This window comes from Aulonocara sp. 'chitande type north' Nkhata Bay, linkage group LG17 (assembly GCF_057382095.1).
Source record: "Aulonocara sp. 'chitande type north' Nkhata Bay isolate Kocher_YH1m ecotype deep benthic linkage group LG17, A_spYH_male_GT1.1, whole genome shotgun sequence".
NCBI lineage: Eukaryota > Metazoa > Chordata > Actinopteri > Cichliformes > Cichlidae > Aulonocara > Aulonocara sp. 'chitande type north' Nkhata Bay.
The window spans coordinates 1,971,860-1,996,323 of NC_141360.1; the positions used below are offsets into that span (position 1 = coordinate 1,971,860).

Below are 24,464 nucleotides of genomic sequence, written 5' to 3' on the forward strand. Positions count from 1 at the left end.
TTTAAGCTCCATTCAGGGTAATTACATACCCCATTATAAGGTTCAGCGGTCCCTGGTGGGGTCATTAAGTGTGGGTTGTGTGTGCTAGTGCTTGCAGCTGCCAGAATAATTAGGAAGCTTTCTGTGTTGGGTAGATGGTGGTAGCTACCTTTGTTACATTAGAGGCATTAGAGGAGACAATGTGGGCAGAAGGGGAGTGATGGTGTGTGTATGTGTGTGTTCCTTAGTTGGTATATAGGCCAGTATACCTGAGAGAATTTAGGTAAATTCTTTTTAAACGATTACTGAACTTACTAGATGCAGAAAATGAACCCAAAAAAGCTCTTGACTTCCTAAAGTCTCAAAGTCCTGAGGCCAAGTGTGCCTGGGCTGGTACCTGAAGGGAAAGATAGCCATGCGTTCTGCGGTCAGCCACAGAGGAACAGGAAAGCAGCTGATTGATTTAAAATCCTCAGAGAGAATCAGAGCCTCACGTTAGACACGAAAGAGGAAGATACAGAAAAATACAATGTGTAAAAAAGAAAGTAGGAGCAGATGACACACAAAAATGAAATCCAAGTTGAATTTCTGACAGTGAAGAGCAGAAAGCAAAAAGGAGCAATCAGCAGCCTCCTTGTACTTATCTGTAAGTATGACATCACAGTCTGGAGTGTTCGACAGGCTGTTGCATGTGTCTGGATGCCCTTACCTGTCCTACACTCCATAAAAAAGAAAGATCCCTGAGCCTTATTTTCTTCCCATCAGCCACGGGGAAATCTGTTTTAGCGCAGCCAGATGGAGGGACAATCCCTTTAAACAGGGCACGGCGGGACACAGTTTACTACATTTCTACTGTGGCGCAAAGCCAGCTCATTCTGGATTCCTGTCTCAGCTCCATATTTAGATGAAGAGTTCATTCAGCAGAAACTCCCTCAGGATAGAGACTGAGATGATCGGGCCAAAGAGGCTGAGTCTGCCCTGCTGGAAAAACACAGTGGATGACTTACTGTTTTATGGGGCTCCTATCACGCCACACTGAGAGAACGTGTGCACGTACTCCTGTGCTCTCACCACCTCTTACTGATGCTGGTAGTAACTGGCTCCAACTGGTTAAAGCTACACACTGCATTAAATGCATGCTACTTCTTACATGTAATGGTGCTGTTAATTAACACAACAGCAAGTTACCACAGGTGCTCCTCTTCACTGTCACAGCATCACAACATCACAGTCCCTCAAAATCACAAACTCTGGAAGGTTGATGTCAGCAACCATGCAAATCTTAGATCTATTAGTAATTATTCAAGAGAAATGTAAGACTTCAGTCTCCATGACTGCAGTGGATTATCCCGTCTAAGCAGAAAACTATGTATGGCAGGAATATGACACGCTAAAATAAACCAGAAGGTTTTTGCGTGTTTGTGCTCTTGTGCTGACTTCTTCACTCAGGCCATAAAGATCTACATTTTTAATATATAAGAGTAAGCCATGTAAGTGTAAGCCACACTGCTTCTTACATGTGTTAACATTTTCATGATATCCATGAACCATCGTACGTTTTTGCTGCAGGGTTTTCATTTTTTTTTTCCCAGTGGAAGATTACTTGGGAAGTGGGGGTTTGAAAAGTTTTGATTGTGAAAGTTTAAAGCAGGTAATGTGTGTTTGAGACTCATTTAGTGCCACTAAAGAGACAACAACAAAACACTTACAACAAAAGGCACTGTACAAAGATGATCCAGCAAGAGCCAATAAAACAAAGAAATACTTGAGACACAAAGATGTGGAGAAAAGCCAATTTACAACTAAAAGTAAAGACCCAACAATCACATGATGCCCTATAAGCAAGCACTTGGCGACAGTAGGAAGGAGAAACTCCCTTTTAAGAGGAACAAAGCTCCAGCAGAACCAGGTTTGGAGAGCAGCTGCACTGCACCGTCACCGGTTGGGGGTAAGAGGAAAGAGAAGAGATCAGAGAGAGACAGGAGAAATGACACACTATGAGAGAGACAGCCAGAGTTTAATCATCACTGATGATTAAAGTATGATGGTGTATAGATACAGGGAGTGAAAAGAAATGAGTGAAGAGTAAACAGGGGCCCTCCCACCAGCCTATTGCAGCATAACTAAAGGATGGAAGCTCATAGCAGAGCCTGGTACCTGAAGGCTCTGCTTCTCATTCTATTTTTAAAAACTCCAGGAGCCATCAGTAAGCCTGCAGTCTCCGAGCAAAGTGCTCATGAGACTCTGAGACTGCATGTTCTGATAACAGTGATGCTCCTCAAATGAATGAGGGGAGTGATACATATCTGTTGAATGTGCATGCTGAAGGACATATTCAGATTAAGAATAACCTCACTGTGTCATGGGAGGCTAAGGCTAGTTAAGCCTAAAAGAAGGATGTAAAAAGTACATTGTAACCTGATTGGAACCATTTGCAACTCTATGAGGAAGGATCCCCGTTTAACTCCACAAACCGGAATTTATCACAAAGATATGTTTTAGGCGACTGCATGACAGTTAATTTAATAATAACATTGTTCTAATCTTTGTATTACAACATTGTGGTCAGTGGTGATGAACGCTGCACTGAGCAGGACAAGCACAGAGGTGAGCCAACTGTCAGAGGCCATAAGATCGTTCATGACCTTCACTAGTGCTGTTTCTTGTTCTTCAAGGAGACCATTCCTTTGCAAGTGACCAGTTAACTACCTGACAACTCATTTTTGAAATAAAAAAAGTTAGAAATCAGTCTATAATTAGACCGGTGGGCCAGGTAAGGGTTTAACTCTCACCATGTCACGGTAAGCTGTGTGGCAGGAAGTGGTTGGACCCAAACGCAGGACTCAAAGACGGAATATTAAACTTGAGGCGTTGGCTTTATTTGCAGGCAAAACAAACTTAGACACATGAGAACTATAAAACAATAACAAAACTCAAACTAGGAGGGTTAACCTAAACTGGGAATCTCCAAAAGGTTGATTCTGTTCATCTGGACGTAGCGTTTTGTGGGAGAAACGTTTCGTCACTCTTCCAGGTGACTTCTTACAAAGGTTTCAATCTTATAAACAGTACATTTACATAATGACTGAAACCAGCCCACTGAAGGAACAATGGGCTGGGAGATTAAAGATTGAGAATTTGCATAATTAAGATTAAGGAACTGACCTCCCAGCCCATTGTTCCTTCAGTGGGAAGGAAACCTGCAGTCAGCTGAGGCTGAAGACGTCACCTGGATGGGTGACGAAACGTTTCTCCCACAAAACGCTACGTCCAGATGAACAGAATCAACTTTTTGGAGATTTACTTTCCTGGATGATTGAGATGCATCAAGACCTAAACTGGGAATACATGGCGTGGCAGGTCATAACCTGATGACACAGCTAACGCGGAGGACGTGACAACAGGGAAAAACACAGGGCTTAAATACATACTGGCATAATTAGGGAATGCGAGCCACGAGGGACAATGCAGGCATGATGTGACACGGGGAAGCAACACTGAACCCAGAAACATGGGACAAGGATTACCAAAGTAAAACAGGAAACTGAGACTCAACACCAAAACGTGGAACATGGGAACACGAGGCATAGAAATGGTGTGACACAGAAACCATAATCCAAGGACCAAGAATGTAACATAAGCAAAACCTCAAAGTCAGAGCTATCAGTTCAATAATACCCGGTAGCTTGGGTCTGTGGGACTGAAGACTGATGCTACAGAGAAAGATGTTATTGTGGGTAAACATCAGCAGTTGTGTATACTATGATTAGAGTTACTCTGCTCAAGTGTATCAGGGAATAAATTCATAAAGCCAATGCTGGTTGAATTAATACTTGGCTTATCAGAACACTGGCTCTGTTTTCAGAGACAAATATGAGGGAATAGGATTTCCTAGCTTTATGGAAAGGTTTTTTTTTTATAGAGTAAAAACTATTTTCCAAAGCCAAAGATCAACTGAATGAATGCAAAATTATTTACTCTCCAGCTTGCATGTAATCTGCTTTAAGGTGCACAGTATTACAAGAGATTCAAGCATCTCTGATATGCTGCCTTGTTTTTCAGACGAGTATCCAAAGTCTTACACTGTGAGAATTGATCTCGGTGGTAGGAAAACTTGGGTAGCTGCTCTGCATTGTGTTAGTATTACAGAAGGCAGCATTCAGCATAAATGCACAAATTCAGATGGGTCTCATTACACTGGAGTGAACATAACAAGATTATATGTAATAAGAGATCAAGAGCAAAATACTGTTGGTGTGATTCAAACCCTCAAAATACACAGACTTGCCCTCTGAGAGTACTGGCTGACTGCTGGAGCATAAAGGAGGCGACGGATCGGCTGACTGACCGGCTAGTCATCGCAGAACTGGCAAATACCACAACTCTGGCAGCAGCAATCCATTGTCCACTTCTGGATCTCAGCACAACTGGAGACAGAAGATGGTGGGAAAAAGCAGACACTAAAAACACAAAAAGTGAAAACTAAAATAAAACCTAAAGCCATAACATTGCTGAGTAGTTTGAACTTCTGGATGTACCAAATACACCAGTCTGGTCCTCAGAGTCTTTTCTCATTTATTGGTGTATTAAAAAGTAACGTTAGTCAGTGTTTTAACCATTTTATGAAACTAACGTTAAACTGATTAGCTATCTGGATATACAAACAATAAAAAGACACAAATCTGTCCGTGGTAGTTGATGGTCTAGAAAAATAAAACCTTCCTGTTTGAAATGTCATCTAAAAAATAACTATCGATGCAACCAAGACGTCAAATTGGAGACAAAAAAGCAAACGTAGTTGGTGGGAACCTTCTTCCTCGTCCCTCGCCTTCTTTCTCTGTCATCATATACTTTCCTGTCCTCTCCCCCCCACCCTTCCCCCCACTTCAACACACACACACACACACACACACACACACACACACACACACACACACACACACACACACACACACACACCTACTCCACTATTTCTCTGTAGTGTCTTCCTCAACTTATTCCCTGGTTTAAGGGCTTAGGTGTTAATCCCTCACAGTTTTCATCACTTAGAGCACCAATCAAAAAAGGCTTAGTGTGTATAATATGCCAGACCGTTGTCCTCTTTCTCTCCTCTTTTGTTTTCTCGATTCCCCATCCACCTTTTTTCCTTTGGGCTTAGTTCTCCCTGTGTGAGTAAACAGAAAGACTTTAGTCCTTATCTGGAAAGGATGCACTTGTTCTAAAGAGATTTAAAAGAAGAGTACTAAAATGTATTCCTAAGAAAAAGATGAACTATTTTGAAGTTTGGGTTCATCTGAGGCCGCGCTAAGTTGGAAGAGGGGAGGAAATAAGATTTGAGGTTTGGAGCTGGTGAAACCAGAAACCAGCAGGTTTGTGGTTGGCAGTGAACCTGGTGCCTCAGGGTTGCCTTTGCATTATTTGTTCTGAATCTGTGGCTGTGGATTGCTGCACCACACCTGAGCTAGAGCTCAGGTATCCAGATTTTATTTCACTGGCACACAGTTTCTAGCAGGATCACATAACTGTTTGAGTGCTGAATCATCACAAACAGTGTTTACATAACACTGGCTGACGAAGCATTGTATAATGATTGTTAAGGTCCTAAATCCAAACTGCTTCAGTTTTAGAATTGTCCTGGATTACCGGTGTATAAAACATTGTAACGAAAGCTGCAAATGTGCCGTAGCAGAAAGCAGACTGAAGAGGACAACAGGGAAAACTGCTCTCATCTCACCATCCTTGGCAGCAAGAAGGCCCAAATATGATTTTAATGATGCTTCTCTGAAGTCCTGGCACTCAGTTTCCTTTGCTTCCCAAACTTTTCTTTACTTTACATTTGATACTTTATATTCATATTTATAATTAAAACTTGGATTACTGAAGAATTCTTAGAATCTGAAAATTTATGCTACAATTTTTTACAATTAAGCCTAAAGTAGTATTTTTCAAATGTAGAAATGGACTGTATCTTATGCTTCATTTCAGTCTTTTCTTAACCTTAACTAAGGTTTTTAACCATAACAACCATAACTTAACATTCATTCATGTGTCATTTGCAATGAGCAGATAAACTTTATTGTCATCTCTGCTACATACAGTACAGTAGAGAGACGAGACGACGAGGCTCCAGTTCCATTCAGTGCAAAAAAACAACAATATATGTAGGAAGAGTAAGACTAAATATACGCTTAGAGACTGAGGTGAGGGGAGTAAATATACACTTTGAGGTAAAACTGTTAAAGGATAACTTAGGTACTGAAATTATGTGATCTGGCATCCATCCATCCTTCTGCTTGTCCAGTTCAGGGTCATGAGTGGGCTGGACCCTATCCCAGCTGTCTCAGGTTGAGAGGCAGGACCCTGGACAGGTCGCCCATCTGGTGCAAACTTTGTGTGGATGTGCCATCCTGGAGGAGCTGTGCTACTTGTGCAGCCTGAATGGGCTGTAGGTACGGTCTCATCCTACCAGCACTAGCAAAAAGCAAAACTAGAGAAAAGTCCATCAGGACAGATTATAAGACAGAGCAATGGTGTGCGTTCACCACCTGCAAATTTATTCTCTTTTGGGGAGTGGTCTTGCTGTTGCTTCACCAGTGCACCTATTGTCATTTTGTCCTATTGATGTTTGTACCAAAGTACCTGAAATTGATTCACAGTGGTTTATGCTTCCAAATTGAACAGACTGATACTCTTGAAGTCGAATTGACTCTCTGTTATACCGTGACTATAAATTTTCCCTTCATTTTTTGAGCAATATAAATAGACAAACATCTGTTTTAGTTACAGTCGCCAATGTTTCTTTACTAGGCTTATTTCTCAATCACTGAGTCTGTCTCCCAGTTGTTTGACTGGTTTTATTGGGTGTAGCTAAGTAGCACACATCAAGCTGTATGCCAAGAGTGAAAAAGACATCGATTCACTGATCCACACCACCATAAAATGCAGCATTGGAATGTCATTGCTGCTTTACTCGGATTGGAAGAGTAAAGTCGGATGGTAACAAAGAGAGGGAAGACAGTCAGAACTGAGGCGATCGAATTAGCAGAAAGCAACATTGCAGACATCGAGGATAGCTACAGGTACCTAGGGCAAATGGGAACCATGAAGATAGCGCTAGGAAATCTGCAACCACCAAGCACCTGCAGACAGACAAGAGGGTCCTGAGGGGTCAACTGAACGGTGAGAACAAGATCCGGGCTATCAAGACCTACGTCCTGCCCGTGATCAGGTACCCTCGCTGGGATAATGGGCTGACCAAAGGAAGAGATTAAGGCCATTGACATCAAGGTGAGGAGGCTCCTGACCATGCATGGAGGGTTTCATCCCAAGTCCAGCATCCTGAGACTGTATGCTAGGTCTGGGGAAGGTGGCCGGGACTGGTGAGTGTCAGAACCACAGTCCAGGATGAGACAGCGAACATCCACTCAGTGTGCTCAGTGAATACCTCAGGCAGCAGAAACCAGGAAGGACAGGCCCTGCACGGTATGCACCACCAGCAGATAGAGGAGGTGGCTGATATGCGCTTTGAGTGCTCAGAAGAGTGGAAAAGCGCTATATAAGAACTAGTCCATTTACCATTTACCATATCCAGAAATCCTACCAGTGGCTGGACAAAGCTGGACTGAAAGACAGCACAGAGGCACTAATCATGGCAGCACAAGAACAAGCTCTGAGCACAAGATCCATAGAGGCTGGGGTCTATCACACCAGGCAAGACCCCAGGTGCAGGCTGTGTAAAGATGCTCCAGAGACAATCCAGCACATAACAGCAGGGTGCAAGATGCTAGCAGGCAAGGCATACATGGAACGCCATAACCAAGTGGCCGGCATAGTGTACAGGAACATCTGTGCCGAGTATAACCTGGAAGTCCCGAGGTCAAAATGGGAGATGCCCCCAAGGGTGGTGGAGAATGACCGAGCTAAGATCCTGTGGGACTTCCAGATACAGACGGACAAAATGGTGGTAGCTAACCAACCGGACATAGTGGTGGTAGACAAACAGAAGAAGACGGCCGTAGTGATCAATGTAGCGAATGACAGCAATATCAGGAAGAAGGAACACGAGAAGCTGGAAAAGTAAGAAGGGCTCAGTAAAGAACTCGAGACGATGTGGAGGGTGAAGGTGACGGTGGTCTCCGTGGTAATCGGAGCAATCGGTGCAGTGACCCCCAAGCTAGCCGAGTGGCTCCAGCAGATCCCAGGAACAACGTCTAAGATCTCTGTCCAGTAGAGCATGGTCTCAGGAACAGCTAAGATATATGCTCTTATATACATTTATTTTTTCATAAATATATGAATATACGAAAAAATAAATGCTTAAAGAGTTTTTAAGCTGATGGCTGCACATTAGACCTCTGAAATTATAAACTGGATCCATTTAAGCCTTAGAATTACTCTCAACATTACAGTATTTTATACAGTTTCTAAATCAGATACATGGACAAGATAATACGTGCACTGCAATCTGGAGGACCAAAGTCTTGTCCTGTTTACTACTTCCACAGATTTCTCAGATTTCTTGAAGAGAAGGTTCATGGGTGGACATGCAAAAGTGTGACAGAAGAATATGCAAAGGATGGGATGAGGTGGAGACAGGTTGTGACCACCCTTAAATGGAGCAGCCAAAAGAAGTATAAAATGATAAAATCGAGAAACTGCAGTTTTCTCCTGACAAATATAATTCTTATTCAAGGTTCTTTATTATTTGTCACATGCATAGTTATACAAGTATAACACACAATGAAATGTAGCCTGACACGCTCCTCGACATGTGCAAAAAAATTATTCTTAACTAATTGTTTAGTTATGAGATGTTCCACCAAGTTCTTTCTTTTCCTTTTCCTTTTCTAGATCTTTTATTTCATGTAACATGGTGAGCTGTTTTGTTATTATTTCTTCAAAAAATATTAGATATATATATTGTATTTCATACCCATATGGAAAAGAAATAGTAAAAGATTTATATATATCTTTTCCATATGGGTACTCTTACTCATCACTCGTGATTTACTACGCCCCAGTTCTTATGTTTTATAACAATGATGCAGTCAGCTGTTTTCTGTCTGCCAGCTAACTGTTTCCAGTCCTCAAATATTTCTTTGTGATTCTGCAGACAAGATTGGACACCACAAAAAAACAATGGGCTGTGAAATGTCTGCCTGAGCAACCAGCTTATGTCTTGCTACTGTACCCACATGGTGTATGTTTAAATGAAGCTGTCACTTTATCAGCCCCCCTGCCTTTTGTTATGTTCTGCTTGAGAAAAAGGCATTCAGGGAGAGTTACAGCAGGGCGTTTCTGATTGAAAAATGCAGAAAATATAAAATATAAATATCAGATGTTTTTGATTAAAATACTTTTTTTCACAGCATTATGAGAGAAAAATTGGTTTTAATCTTTTTCCAAAACTTCTTTCAGGATGTTTGTTGCTGACATTATTACTGGTTATGATATTTGTCATGGAATTACCAAAGGCTTCTTTTCGTGCCCAAAGATGCATTTGAAATTCAGTTCAATTCAGTTTTATTTATACAGCACCAAATCACAACAACAGTCCCCTCAAGGTGCTTGATGTTGTAAGGTAGACCCTACAATAATACATACAGAGAAAAACCCAACAATCATATGACCCCCTATGAGCAAGCACTTTGGCGACAGTGGGAAGGAAAAACTCCCTTTTAACAGGAAAAAACCTCCAACAGAACCAGGCTCAGGGAGGGGCGGGGCCATCTGCTGTGATTGGTTGGGGTGAGAGAAGGAAGACAGGATAAAGACATGCTGTGGAAGAGAGACAGAGGTTAATAACAGATATGATTCAATGCAGAGAGGTCTGTTAACACACAGTAAGTGAAGAAGAAACACCCAGTGCATCATGGGAATCCCCCAGCAGCCTATTGCAGCATAACTAAGGGAGGATTCAGGGTCACCTGGTCCAGCCCTAACTATATGCTTTAGCAAAAAGGAAAGTTTGAAGCCTAATCTTGAAAGTAGAGATAGTGTCTGTCTCCTGAATCCAAACTGGAAGCTGGTTCCACAGAAGAGGGGCCTGAAAACTGAAGGCTCTGCCTCCCATTCTACTTTTAAATACTCTAGGAACAACAAGTAGGCCTGCAGAGCGAGAGCCAAGTGCTCTAATAGGGTGATATGGTACTACAAGGTCATTAAGGTCACTATGTGTTAACAGACCTCTCTGCATTGAATCATATCTGTTATTAACCTCTGTCTCTCTTCCACAGCATGTCTTTATCCTGTCTTCCTTCTCTCACCCCAACCGGTCGCAGCAGATGGCCCCGCCCCTCCCTGAGCCTGGTTCTGCCGGAGGTTTCTTCCTGTTAAAAGGGAGTTTTTCCTTCCCACTGTCGCCAAAGTGCTTGCTCATAGGGGGTCATATGATTGTTGGGTTTTTCTCTGTATCTATGAAGCGCCTTGAGGTGACTTTTGTTGTGATTTGGCGCTATATAAATAAAATTGAATTGAATTGAATTGAATTGAATTAAGATAAGATAAGAAAAAAAAATGGTCAAAAATGACTCCAAGGTTCCTCACAGCGTCACTGGAGGCCAAGGTAATGCCATCCAGAGTAAGAATCTGGTTAGATACCATATTTCTAAGCCGAGTACAATAACCTCAGTTTTATCTGAATTAAGAAGCAGAAAGTTAGCGGCCATCCAGGTCTTTATGTCTTTAAGACATTCCTGCAGTTTAACTCATTGGTGTGTGTTATCTGGCTTCATGGACAGATAGAGCTGGGTGTCATCAGCATAGCAGTGTAAATGTATGCTATGTCTTCTAATGATGCTGCCTAAGGGAAGCATGTATAATGTAAACAGAATTGGTCCTAGCACTGAACCCTGTGGAACTCCATAATTAACCTCAGTGTGTGAAGAGGACTCTCCATTTACATGCACAAACTGGAGTCTATTAGATAGATATGATACAAACCACTGCAGTGCAGTACCTGTAATACCTACAGCATGTTCTAATCGCTCTAATAGGATATTATGGTCGACAGTATCGAACGCTGCACTGAGGTCTAGCAGGACAAGCACAGAGATGAGTCCACTGTCAGAGGCCATAAGAAGATCATTTGTAACCTTCACTAAAGCTGTTTCTGTGCTGTGATGAGCTCTGAAACCTGACTGAAACTCTTCAAATAAACCTCTGCAGATGATCTGTTAGCTGTTTGACAACTACTCTAAATTAATACCAATGGTACTGAAAGTAGGTGTAGATAATGTTACATCTAATTTTATGACTCAAGTCACATTTCATAAATCACAAGTTCAGTTCTGACACAAAGTTTTGCTGCCTTTCTCTTTTCATTGTATTTTTTCTGCCCAGACATTGATGAATGCGAGGAGAATAATGGAGGCTGTGACCACTTCTGCCGAAACACTGTGGGCTCCTTTGAGTGCAGCTGCCAAAAAGGCCACAAACTTCTCACAGATGAAAGGACATGCCAAGGTCAGTCGCTCTCAGCTGCTAGTGACACAGTTTGACTTTTGTATATCACCAGCTGTGACAAAGTGCTGTGGCATTAGTGAACACAGTGAAGCATGGAAGGAAAATCACTGCAAAATAATTTATAGTATTATTCTGGACATATCATTTCCTGTTCTTTTTGTAAATAAAATTATTGTAATAAATTATGTTACTATTAGTATATTAGCAGTAGTGGCTTATGCATTTGTTTACCAGTCTGATCCTGTGAGAAGAAAAAAGTCTGGAAGGGCATCTGGCGTAAAATCAAACCTTTGTGAATAAGGCAACAACTGAAAGTAGCTTCTGATGCTTCTTCTTCTGTTGTTTTATTATAAATGTCAGGCTAAAAAGTCTGTTGCTTAACTGAAATGAGAGCAATGATATTGTGCAGCACTGTATATAAAGATCATAAAGTCACTTTGACCTCTCGTCAAGTGCAAAGATACAGTGTACTGGAACTACCTCCACTTCCTATAGTTGTGCTAAGTTAACATGCTACTGGACCTTTTGGCCTTTTGTTATCTCATCTGAACCTGTGGAAAGTTAAATACAAATACTTCCATAAAATCCAAATGTTTCTCAGAATGTAACGAATGTGCTTGTTGCAACAGTGTAGCTGCTTCGTCAGCTGGGTGTCTAGTCAACAGGCCTCCTTAGTGCTCATGCTTATATGACCAAAGGCAGATTCCTGGTTACAAGTCACAGCAAGTGAGACAGGAGGCAGGCAGACACAAAATGATTTTTTTATTAACAATTAAACCTTGAGGTACTTCTGCCCTCAGCCTCAAATTCCCAGGATGGAAAAACTGTGTACGCGGCGTGTTGGAGTAACTCTGCATTGCTTTTGGAGTGTTTAAGAGCGTGGTGTTGAGTCCTGTCAGCCACATCACAGCACCACTCTCTACTTCTGACACACCTATGCCACTGTTTCGTGGCTCCGAATAGCTGCCCCGTCTAGCATGTTCAGCCTCAACATAACCTTAAAATGAAATATACTGTTTCATTCGTAAACATCTTCTGTGCTTCTGAGTAATTCCAGAGAAAATAGCTTCTGGTTATGCACTACATGCCAACTGTAGAGCATTTTCCAGACCTAGCTGAGAAACTTAAGCAGAAAGATTAGTTGTTTGCCACGGCTGCATCATTAGTTTCCACGAATGATTCCCTCCATTCTTACTGTTTATAAAGACGGGATATTGCCAGCACTTAAATAAACATCTAAAATAGCTATCAAAACACCTCATCATCACCAAGGGTGTATCTCACTGAAAAAACGATCACGCTCCAGACATCAGCGCTGCTTCATTCTATCCTAAATCACTATATGCAGCTCCTGTGTTCCCAGCTCGGTTTATTTAAACTCTAAACAGACGAGCTATCCCTACGTCCTGACATGGACGTTTGCCTGGAGTATTTACAGAGCCAACGTCCAGCCCTTAAAAACTTCCTCCATTATAACATGTTGTATTTTTAGCCTCTTTAAAGCCCCACAGAAAAGCCTGAAATAAACCAGGTGAGCCTAAAAAGCTGCCCTCCATTCCTGCTAGGTTAATAATATTTGGCGCAGGAGAAGTACACAAAAACACATACGCAGGCAGGCATGCGCACTCGTGCACACATATTCACACTGATGCAACAGTGAATGTGCCTCAGCCTCATTCCCGGGAAGTTTTTCCAGCTGTATTAGAATAAGTCTTGTCCTAGTTTAGTGTGGGACGCTTGAATCTGTTTACTCTAACGTGCACATTAATGACATGGCCTCTTCAGTACTTGGTGAGCACCCTGAAATGAGTCTTTGCCATCAGATTGTTGATAATCTACTCATTCCACTGACCTTTACTTCTATGCAGCAGGAGAGCCTTTGTATTCTCTTAGATCTATTTGACTGAACCTGTCCAGAGATGCACCAGCAGACTTTTGTGAAACTTTTGAAGTGGAAATACTTAATACCCTGAAATATTTGTCATCAGAATACAAATTTGTTTTGGATTTGAACAATCGCAGTCATTCTTCTCCTTAATTGACTGAACATTTGTCACTATCCTTTGTGAATCTCATGTTCTAGTAGCCCCGTGACAGGAAACAAAATGAATATTGTCTAATATTGATGAGAGGGAGGGGTAGATATGACCGGGAACCCAAAGACACCAGGCACACTTACATAGTAGCACCTTGTCAAACCCAAACCCTATAATACACCCTGACTTACCCTAATCGGACCATAATGTACAAAGTCAACATTGTATAAACTGTATTTAACAACACAGACCGCCAACTCATTAGATAAGCTTAGGTCAGTATGAAAGCAGCCGACAGAACGATGCTTTTAGTCTTTACCCTTTGAATGAATATCCAAAATAAAGGACACCATGCTACAAATTTAGGGTCATTTAAGGGCACATCATTTTTTATGAGAAGTGTGTATGAAGGCATATTATAGTGACCAATCATGGGACTAACAGTTAGTATTATCTAGAAGGGAGTCGACACAAGAGACAGACTTAAATTAAAAAGAACTGATTAAAAATAAACTAACAAAAACAAACACAAGGCCAACATAGACTGATGTAAAGGGGGAGGATGAGAGAGCAATGTCTGACAGCTGATGGACCTGGTAAGACCCTCCCAGGTATGCTAGAGGGGTGGATGCTGGCTCAAAGAACGCATGCCCAGATGAATGGGGAAATGAGTGAATGAAGACATTCTGTATTATTACACTGTAGTATTACTTTGACTCATTTCCTCCTCACCTGTTGTGTCTTTTCGGTCTTTCTCAGACATTGATGAGTGCTCCTTTGAGAGAACCTGTGATCACACATGCATCAACTACCCTGGCAGCTTTGAGTGCTTGTGCAACAAAGGATACATCCTGTACGGTCTGACTCACTGTGGAGGTGAGTGTCAGCTTTCCCAGAGAAAGAGAAGAATACATGAAACACAACAAGATGATGAAACTGACGTTTTAACACAGTTTTTATCTAGTCTTAGACAATCGATAGGATCTGTTCGTTTGTGTAAAGGTGCAAAGAAAAGGAAACATAGAGACAGCAGGTAGAGTTGGAGGTGGCACAGTTGACGGAGCTGGAGTGACCACAATGGACAAGACTGGAAATGAGGATATCAGAGGGGAAACTAGGCCAGGCTGAGATGGTGTAGATATATTGGGCAAAGGGTGTTTAATATAGAGCTGGGAGGCACAGATGCATGGATGCAGTGAAGGAGGATATGTTAGGGATGATCTGCTGTGGTGACCCCTAAAGGGAGCAGCTGAGAGAAGAAGAAAAAGCAACAAGAGAACAAAACCTATGAATGAAGTCCATTTGTGAGTTAGACAAATCACATTTCATTGGAAATTACAGAAATCCCCCAACATCAAAACAATGACAGCAGAAGTGAGTAGCATTAATAATCTGTAACAGGGCCATTTGCCAAGATGTGCAGTGAGCTCTTCAGTATGATGTGTTTGCTTGTTGTGATGGTCAAAGGTGACAGGCTCTATGGAGTGATCTCAGTGTGCAGTGCTTAGTACTTCCTTTGACCAGTACTAATGCTCGTCAAAGGAAGTACAGCTGGTAAAGTACTGGCAGAGCCGTGGGTGCAGAGGCTCCCTAATGCGTGACACAATAGCTCTAATCTGACAGAAGGCTAAAAACACAATGCTGTGTGTGCTAGAAAGGCATCAAGACACACAGGAAATCCAGCCTGCTGTGTAAGGGCTGTGTTTTATACAGGGAGTGCAGAATTATTAGGTAAATGAGTATTTTGTCCACATCATCCTCTTCATGCATGTTGTCTTACTCCAAGCTGTATAGGCTCGAAAGCCTACTACCAATTAAGCATATTAGGTGATGTGCATCTCTGTAATGAGAAGGGGTGTGGTCTAATGACATCAACACCCTATATCAGGTGTGCATAATTATTAGGCAACGTCCTTTCCTTTGGCAAAATGGGTCAAAAGAAGGACTTGACAGGCTCAGAAAAGTCAAAAATAGTGAGATATCTTGCAGAGGGATGCAGCAGTCTCAAAATTGCAAAGCTTCTGAAGCGTGATCATCGAACAATCAAGCGTTTCATTCAAAATAGTCAACAGGGTCGCAAGAAGCGTGTGGAAAAACCAAGGCGCAAAATAAGTGCCCATGAACTGAGAAAAGTCAAGCGTGCAGCTGCCAAGATGCCACTTGCCACCAGTTTGGCCATATTTCAGAGCTGCAACATCACTGGAGTGCCCAAAAGCACAAGGTGTGCAATACTCAGAGACATGGCCAAGGTAAGAAAGGCTGAAAGATGACCACCACTGAACAAGACACACAAGCTGAAACGTCAAGACTGGGCCAAGAAATATCTCAAGACTGGTTTTTCTAAGGTTTTATGGACTGATGAAATGAGAGTGAGTCTTGATGGGCCAGATGGATGGGCCCGTGGCTGGATTGGTAAAGGGCAGAGAGCTCCAGTCCCACTCAGACGCCAGCAAGGTGGAGGTGGAGTACTGGTTTGGGCTGGTATCATCAAAGATGAGCTTGTGGGGCCTTTTCGGGTTGAGGATGGAGTCAAGCTCAACTCCCAGTCCTACTGCCAGTTTCTGGAAGACACCTTCTTCAAGCAGTGGTACAGGAAGAAGTCTGCATCCTTCAAGAAAAACATGATTTTCATGCAGGACAATGCTCCATCACACGCATCCAAGTACTCCACAGCGTGGCTGCAAGAAAGGGTATAAAAGAAGAAAAACTAATGACATGGCCTCCTTGTTCACCTGATCTGAACCCCATTGAGAACCTGTGGTCCATCATCAAATGTGAGATTTACAAGGAGGGAAAACAGTACACCTCTCTGAACAGTGTCTGGGAGGCTGTGATTGCTGCTGCACGCAATGTTGATGGTGAACAGATCAAAACACTGACAGAATCCATGGATGGCAGGCTTTTGAGTGTCCTTGCAAAGAAAGGTGGCTATATTGGTCGCTGATTTGTTTTTGTTTTGTTTTTGAATGTCAGAAATGTATATTTGTGAATGTGGAGATGTTATATTGGTTTCACTGGTAAAAATAAATAATTGAAATGGGTATATATTTGTTTTTTGTTAAGTTGCCTAATAATTATGCACAGTAATAGTCACCTGCACACACAGATATCCCCCTAAAATAGCTAAAACTAAAAACAAACTAAAAACTACTTCCAAAAACATTCAGCTTTGATATTAATATTGCCTAATAATTCTGCACTCCCTGTATACTGAAGGTCATGGCGATGCATGTACTCTGCTGGTACCTGTAAAGGGCATGAACTGAATCACACAGCAATGGAAAAAGGTCATTTAATTTTTGAAAAGGTAGCAATTTATAATCTGTCCAAGGAGCCTGGATAGAAAAGGTTCTTGAAGACGTTTCACCTCATCCAAGAAGCTTCTGAGAACTAAAGACACAGGAAACATCTAAGCACAGAAGTAAGCTAATAACACTCAAGTGAAAGCAGGAAAAAATAGTGACAACACTGAAGCGCTTTGGTGTTCTGAAGGCAGATGTTTTCACCTTTAGCAGCTTTAGATATCACATGTACCTAAGAGGCAGTTACGCATGTACAGTAGGGAGAGAGGCTAGATTCTCTACAGTTTGAGGCAATGAAAAGACTTGTAAAATGGACAAAGAGTCCTTGAGAAATGTAAAACGTAAAACTTAGTCAAGATTTCGGGTTGATATGTGATTTGGAAAGGAGAACTTTGTAAGTAAATTGTACTCTGTGGGCGGAGTTTAGTGTCTTCTAGGGCCGTTAATCCTAGGGTGCTGGTACATGGCTGGTCTCTAAGGCTAGGTTCACACTGCAGGTGAAAGCGCATCAAATACGATTTTTTTGACCCTATGCGACCATCTATCTGATCATGGTATGACAGTGTGAATGGCACAAATCCGATATTTTCAAATCCGACCTGGGTCACTTTCATATGTGGTCCTGAATCCGATACATATGTGATGTTTTAGAAAGCGACTGCTGTTTGATGGTCACGTCGCATTAAATCCGTCTTTTACGTCACTGACACAAGACAGACGCCAATTATCAGCGCCCAAGAAGACATGGTGAACGCTTCCTGGCCATCCAGTGAAACTCTTGGGAAGACAACGTGAACATTTTATTTGTACTGTATAATCTGCAGATTCTGACAGAAATCTGCAGCTATCCTTTGAAGCAGCGCTCCTCTGAAACAGCAACAAGGATCATTATTAGGTTATTTACATCATTATGTAAATAACAAAATAACTTAAAGCAAAAATTGGGAAACGTAAAGTCCGAAGTCTTTATATTAAGGCCATCAGTCAAACAATACTGTTTGCTCTGGGTCTAAACAGACGTCTGTGTGTGACGTCTTCTTTTGCGCATGCGGCTGCTTTGAGCGTTCACACTAGAGCGCGTTTGCTGTCGCATTTTATTTGTAGTGTGAACGAGCAGACAAAAAAATCGGATTTGATCAAAAAATCTGAATTGAGCATCAAGACCTGCAGAGTGAACGTAGCCTAACTCATTTCTCTTTCCTTTCATTTCCACTGCATGATGTCCAATAATACCATCCATCCATCCATTGGCTTCCGCTTATCCTTTTCAGGGTCGCGGGGGGCGCTGGAGCCTATCCCAGCTGTCATAGGGCGAGAGGCGGGTACACCCTGGACAGGTCGCCAGCAGGGCCTGTCCAATAATACCCTCAAATATAAATAATAAGAGGGAGAGATTTAAATAACCCAAAGAACACAGAATGAAACTCCAGGATGAAGTCCATGTATAACTGCTGCTAAATTAACCTGAAACAATAGACAGAGTCTAAAATGACCTTTAAGCCGTATTCATCTGCAACCTTCCCTTAAAGAGCACTACGAGTGTTGCATAACTCAATCCATCAATTTTCCTAAGTGTTTATCCAGTTAAGAGTTGTGCTGGGAGTGAGGGGGTGTGGGTGGGGCGCTTGCCTGGAGCCCATCCCAGCTATTATAGGGTGGGAGGTGGGATACACCCTGTACAAATCGCCTCTCCTTCGCGGTGCATAAAATCCATTAGACGTGAAAGCTGAAAAGTGAAATGCCAACGCACGTGCTGTAATCCTGTCTTTGTCTTAGATATCGATGAGTGCAGCATCAACAACGGCAGCTGTGAGTACGGCTGCATAAACACCCAGGGCAGCTACGAGTGTGTGTGTCCACCCGGACAGAAACTCCACTGGAACAAGAAAGATTGCATCGGTAAGCACCAGCCCACACACACCTGTGTGTACATTTGTGAATGTGCGAGGCACGGTGGACAGATCACACAACAGAAGTGATATGACTCTGTACTCCTCAGAGGGAGTGAAATGTCTGCCCAATGGGAAGCCAGCACCGCGAGCCCAGCTAACCTGCATCAAGAGCGGAGGAGCTGAGGTCTGCTCACTGTCCTGCCCCTCCAATGCCCTCTTCCTCGCAGGTGTGCACAAACACACTCATGTTGGCGTCTCATGGCAGAACAGTGTTTCCTATTAATCATATATTTTTCTATTTTTGTCAGTGAACTTTTGGGGCCGTGATGTTCAGATTCGTACCAGGACGTGTTCTATATGTAGGAGCTTGGTTTTTTGGGTTTTCCTTTTCATCTGTCGACCACAAATGTTTAATGCTGACACAACTTATATTCATGCCTTCATTTTTTTTTTCAGTCCATTAAATGGTTGTTTGGTGCAAATAAATGTGTAATTGGAATCTGGAATCTGTAAATCTGTAAAGAAACTGATTGAAAAAATGAAGAAAACCCAAAGCAAACCTGCACTGAATATGTATTAAAAACAGGAAGGATCACAAACAAGTTTGCAGAAAGTCAGACAGGAAGGAGAGAGCAATTGTTAACCTGCTGTCAGCTTCATTTGTAGCTTCAAAATGATTAATTGTTAATCTAATCTATAACTAATCCTAAAAACTAAAGATTAATTAACAGAGTTTTATTTATATAGCACAACAGTAAAATCTCTACATTAACATGTTGATTGCCATCGATGGTTTTTTATTCTGTCTCTGTAGCTGTATGTTGGAAACAGTCCTTTGTGCTGCTCTGGTGCAGCATGTGTTGCTGCCCTCTGGTGGTCTGTCTGTGCCATTCCCCTCTTGATGAAGCTTGCGCTCTTTAGTGCCATATTTGTGGATTCTTCAGGGGCCTCTGTGCTCAGACTGATGTGTTTTTCACTCTGAGAGGTTTTGTTGGCTTCACCCATCCTTCCTCTTTGCTGGCACCCCAGCCTCTCCTCCTGCAATAGTACTTAACACACATCTGTAAATCGATTGCATTCTTTGATCATGCCAATTTTTCCACAGCATGGCTGTCCCTTCGTTTTACTTGGCAGCTATTGTGTGAGAATGATGGATCGCTCTCAGGCATGAAGTGAAATATTTGTTTTTGTGTCTTTTATGAGTACATCTTAATTTAAGGAGGAATGAGCCATGTAAATTCCTGTGGCTGAAAGGAGTCCGGGCTCTTTTTTAATCCCTCACTTCCCCGTCCAAATGCATCTTTGTCTCTACGTGTATTAACAGAGAAAAGCATGGCTCATAGATCTTTCATCTGGGTCTTCATTTCACAATCAAAGGTCACATTTTTGTTTATACCACTGAACATCTACCAAACTTGTTTTAATAATGCTGACAACTGTGCCTTTGGCCATCCTATGAAACATACAACGAGAGTCCTAACCTGTTCTCATCATCAGGTTTTGGTTTTCTTTGGTCACTTAATCCTGTTCTGCGTTGTTGTTTCTCACAGACTCAGAGAACAGCTACACACTGAGCTGCGGAGTGCCCGTCCAGCCTGGTAAACCTCCTCAGAAGAGGAACGTCACCACGGCTTTACCCGCCTGTGCCGGTACAGTAAACATAATGGGACACAGTAGGTGCAGATCAGTGATGGGATTCTATGCTCCCTGCACATGTACTGACTCTACAAAATATTATTCTGGATTTGCTTCGTCTCCACTTGAGAAATTGTTTTTACACAAATTACTCATTAAATTCTGGTAGCATTTATTATTTTAGCACTTATCTTAATTGCAGGTAGTTAGGAGGCAGTAGCTGGTACATACTGAAAATACAACATCCATCCATAAATACATAATAATCCATACATAAATAAGCATAATTTACAACTACATGCAAGATTACTAACTGGCCTGAGACCACATTTCTGTTATGTTTTTGTCTCTTCATTGACCTTCCTGTTGAATTTGGAATTTAGCTTAAAATCTTGAATGATCAGGTCCTGTCATATCTCAGTGTATTATACTAACAGAGGAGTTTACTCTGCAGGTTTACTGGTGACTAAAGTTTCCAAAAGTAGAGCGGGAGGCAGAGAGTAACAAAATGAAAGAACAGGATATGTTATGAGTTACCAAATATAACGAAATAGCTCTAATTAAATGCTGCAGTAAACTGCTGGGGGCTTCCCATGATGCACTGAGCAAGTTCTTCTTCACTTGCCTCTTTTTCACTCTGAGTTTGTTCACACACTTAACCAGACCACAAACAAGCAACTGAGATTATACACACAACAAATGTGCAACAAATAGCAAATGAGCAGTTATGTGATGGCTGTAGCGTCCTATAAATGATCAAATAAAGAGTTGATTTGTAAAGTGATCTTGAGGTAACAGCTTATGTTGTTCTGTATGAATAGACACGTTGGCACCACCCATCAAGCAGAAGGCCAGGTTTAAGATCAAAGATGCCAAGTGTCACCTGAAGCCCCGCAACAAGGAGAAACACCGAGACGTATCCAAGCAGAACATCCAAGGTAATGAACTGTCATATTTAAACAGCAGCATCTTGCACTGATATTATACTGGCGTTTATAGCCCACTCTAAATTTGATCTTCTTCACTGTTTTTGGTTGCCTGAAAGGAGGCCAGTTCCCCTGCACCGATGACTGCCAGGTAACGTTTGTCAACCTCAAGTGTGACTCATCTAAGAAGCGCCGGCGAGGACGCAAATCTCCTTCAAAGGAGGTTTCACACATTACCGCTGAGTTTGAGATGGAGATGAAGGAGGAAGATGCCTCAGGTGTGGTGATCCTTCTTAACTCTGCTTTAAATATAATCGACACAAAAACATTAAATCTACAGAGAAATCAAATATTTATGATCGAAATGTGGTCTGAATGTTGTTTCCTCAGAGTCGTGTAACGTGGACTGTGTGCGAGAGAGAATGAAGCAGAGGCTGCAGAGTGCCATGAGGACACTCAGAAAGTCCATCACCAAACAGCAGTTCTACATCCAGTTCTCTGGGACCGAATATGAAGTGGCCCAGAAGCCACCTAAGGCGGCAGAGGGTGCTGAGACCTGCAGCACAGGACAAGTCCTCAGAGATGGAAAGTGTGGTATGTTTGCAGCTGAAAGAGTTGACTGGGTGTTACTGTTTCATCAGGATCTATCGATCTAACTTGTGTATTTCTTCTCAGTGAGCTGTGGTGTGGGGACATTTTATAGTGGGGAGCAAGAGCAGTGTGTCCAGTGTCCCCCTGGTACATACCAGGACACGGTGGGACAACTTTCCTGTGAGCCATGTCCCAGTACTGAAGGACAGGGAATCGCTGGTGCCAAGAATGTATCCCAGTGTGGAGGTAATTCCCTATCCCATTTTTTCCTCACTAATACTGAGATTGTTTCCATTTTATAATGTCAGAAAATCTGGATATTAATATTAATGTAGTAGAAAGAAGAAATGAAAACCAAAAAGAAAGTTTCTCCTCTATCATCCCCTCAGGTCAGTGTCCAGTTGGTCACTTTTCTGATGATGGGTTCCGCCCATGCCAGCCCTGCGCGCTGGGCTTCTACCAGCCAGAACCAGGCCGTGTCCTGTGCTTCCCCTGTGGAGGAGGCCTCATGACCAAGTATGAAGGATCTGTGTCCTTCAGGGACTGTGAGGCCAGAGGTGTGTCTTTTGTTCTTTTTGTGGTTTATTTTGAAGGTACTTGTCAGAATTGCTTTTATAGTGCAAGTTCAGTTCAAATAATACACAACAATAAACAACACAATTAAAATAGAAGTGCCAGAGGCGACCAGTAAGGACGGAGTTCCCTGACAGTGTGCCAGAAACATTTGATCAAAGTCTTGTTTCACGACTTTACCAAACTTCTTTTTGCTTCAGCCACTGTCCTAAACCCTGCGGCCAGCTGCCGCTGGTTTGATGGCTGTCTTATTGTTAGATGTGTGGAGAGATTGTTGGTTGTTGTCATGTATTCAGGTCAGTCCACACTGAGATAAGTAAAGTGTATTTAGAAATTTAGCATGTTCATCCATTGATGATCCTAGAGGATGAAAACCACTATTTTTGTTTGTTTGTTTCCTTTTAATAAGACTTATGCTGAACTTCTTGCGTTTAAGACGAAATATCTGGAAAATTTCACGACACTAGCAAATGAGAATATTAATGATGCGTTTAGCTGATTCACACTGATTACTGTGGCTCGTTCTCTTAATGTTTGGTTACGTTTGATCGAATCTGTGGTAAACACTATCATAAAGGAGCGCATTGTCTGAATGACACAATGCTGTCACTTTAATGGGTTAATAAAGCCACATAACTAAGGGGCCATAAAGTAGTGCTCAGATGTGTTGAGATGAAACTTGGTGCAAACTGATTTTGTTTAGTGAGTGTGCGGTTCAGTGTTTTCTTTGTGTGTCTGCTCTTTAATAGAGTTGTACTGTGTGCACACTTACCCCTTACCTTTCCTCAGTGCACTGTGCTCCCGGGCATTACTACAACTCCAGTACCCACCGCTGCATCCGGTGCCCAGCAGGCACCTACCAGTCAGAATCCAGCCAGAACTACTGCATCACCTGCCCGGGCAACACCACCACCGACTTCGATGGTGCTACCAACGTCTCCCAGTGCAAAAGTAAAGCTGCCCACTATTACCCATTGTGGTTGATAATGAGAAGTATATCACAATATTGTTGGCATTGGTTTAAATACTCCAAAGGGTTTCTACAATTTTGTCCTTAGACCAGGTGTGCGGAGGGGAGCTGGGAGAGTACACAGGCTACATTGAGTCTCCTAACTACCCTGGAGATTACCCATCCAACGTGGACTGTGTGTGGATGATAAATCCACCACACAAGAGACGCATCCTCATTGTGGTGCCAGAGATTTTCCTCCCCATTGAGGATGAATGTGGAGACGTGCTGGTCATGAGGAAGAGCGGTAAACAGAAATATGAATGTACAGAACTGATGAACTCGTTGACTTCACGTTTCTTTAAATGAAGATGCAAAAGTGTGCCTGCTTGTGTTTGTTGCACAGTGGTAGGGTTGGCAGTGCCTGTAAGAAAGTATATGGCACTGTGGTTCTTTCCTAAATGCTTACCTGTGAACAGTGACTTTAATGACGCTGCCATGACATGCACATGTGTCCAGTGGCACAGTATGTCATGCTGTCACACCTGAACTGTTTATCATTCATTTCAGACTGGACCGATTTAAAGATCAGCTTTTTTTCTAGAGCTTTAGGTCATTCCACATGCTCCAAGAAAAACAAGCTCTAGAAGATTCTAACTGTGCTGTGTGCTGTGTCTTCAGCCCATCCCACCTCCATCACCACTTACGAGACGTGTCAGACCTACGAGCGACCCATCGCCTTCACCTCCCGCTCCCGTAAGCTCTGGATCCAGTTCAAGTCCAACGAGGGGAACAGCGGCAAAGGCTTCCAAGTTCCATACGTCACCTACGATGGTGAGTCAGCTTCATCGCAGTTCAGCGACAGCCAACCTTAAACAATCTTACAGCTTTTTATTTCACTGCGTTGCGTATTTTCACCCACTGATTTAACCCTGTTATGCTGCAGAGGACTACCAGCAGCTGATAGAAGACATCGTGCGGGATGGCAGGCTATACGCCTCTGAGAATCACCAGGAGATTCTCAAGGTATGCATGTAATGTGATCATATTACCAGCTGATCTTTGTTCCAAGGTCACACTAAGGTAAAAAAAAGTCATCACCTCATAAGATGGGTCCA

At 42.4% G+C, this 24,464-nt stretch overlaps 1 protein-coding gene and 1 pseudogene across 2 annotated transcripts in view; both read left to right on the forward strand.

The window, feature by feature from the left end:
* The window catches only part of scube1 (signal peptide, CUB domain, EGF-like 1), a 119,568-nt gene that overhangs the window by 90,945 nt on the left and 4,159 nt on the right, over nt 1-24,464 (forward strand). For both annotated transcript variants that reach the window (XM_086268895.1, XM_086268896.1), the window contains 14 exons: nt 11,320-11,442; nt 14,238-14,354; nt 18,557-18,679; nt 18,780-18,899; nt 20,223-20,321; nt 21,129-21,245; nt 21,353-21,511; nt 21,624-21,827; nt 21,909-22,070; nt 22,214-22,381; nt 23,187-23,348; nt 23,456-23,653; nt 24,028-24,180; nt 24,293-24,372. In XM_086268895.1, coding sequence (XP_086125021.1) covers nt 11,320-11,442; nt 14,238-14,354; nt 18,557-18,679; nt 18,780-18,899; nt 20,223-20,321; nt 21,129-21,245; nt 21,353-21,511; nt 21,624-21,827; nt 21,909-22,070; nt 22,214-22,381; nt 23,187-23,348; nt 23,456-23,653; nt 24,028-24,180; nt 24,293-24,372 — 1,985 coding nt within the window. The remainder of the gene's footprint in view (nt 1-11,319; nt 11,443-14,237; nt 14,355-18,556; nt 18,680-18,779; nt 18,900-20,222; nt 20,322-21,128; nt 21,246-21,352; nt 21,512-21,623; nt 21,828-21,908; nt 22,071-22,213; nt 22,382-23,186; nt 23,349-23,455; nt 23,654-24,027; nt 24,181-24,292; nt 24,373-24,464) is intronic.
* On the forward strand, nt 7,628-8,275 carry LOC147309420 (uncharacterized; annotated as a pseudogene).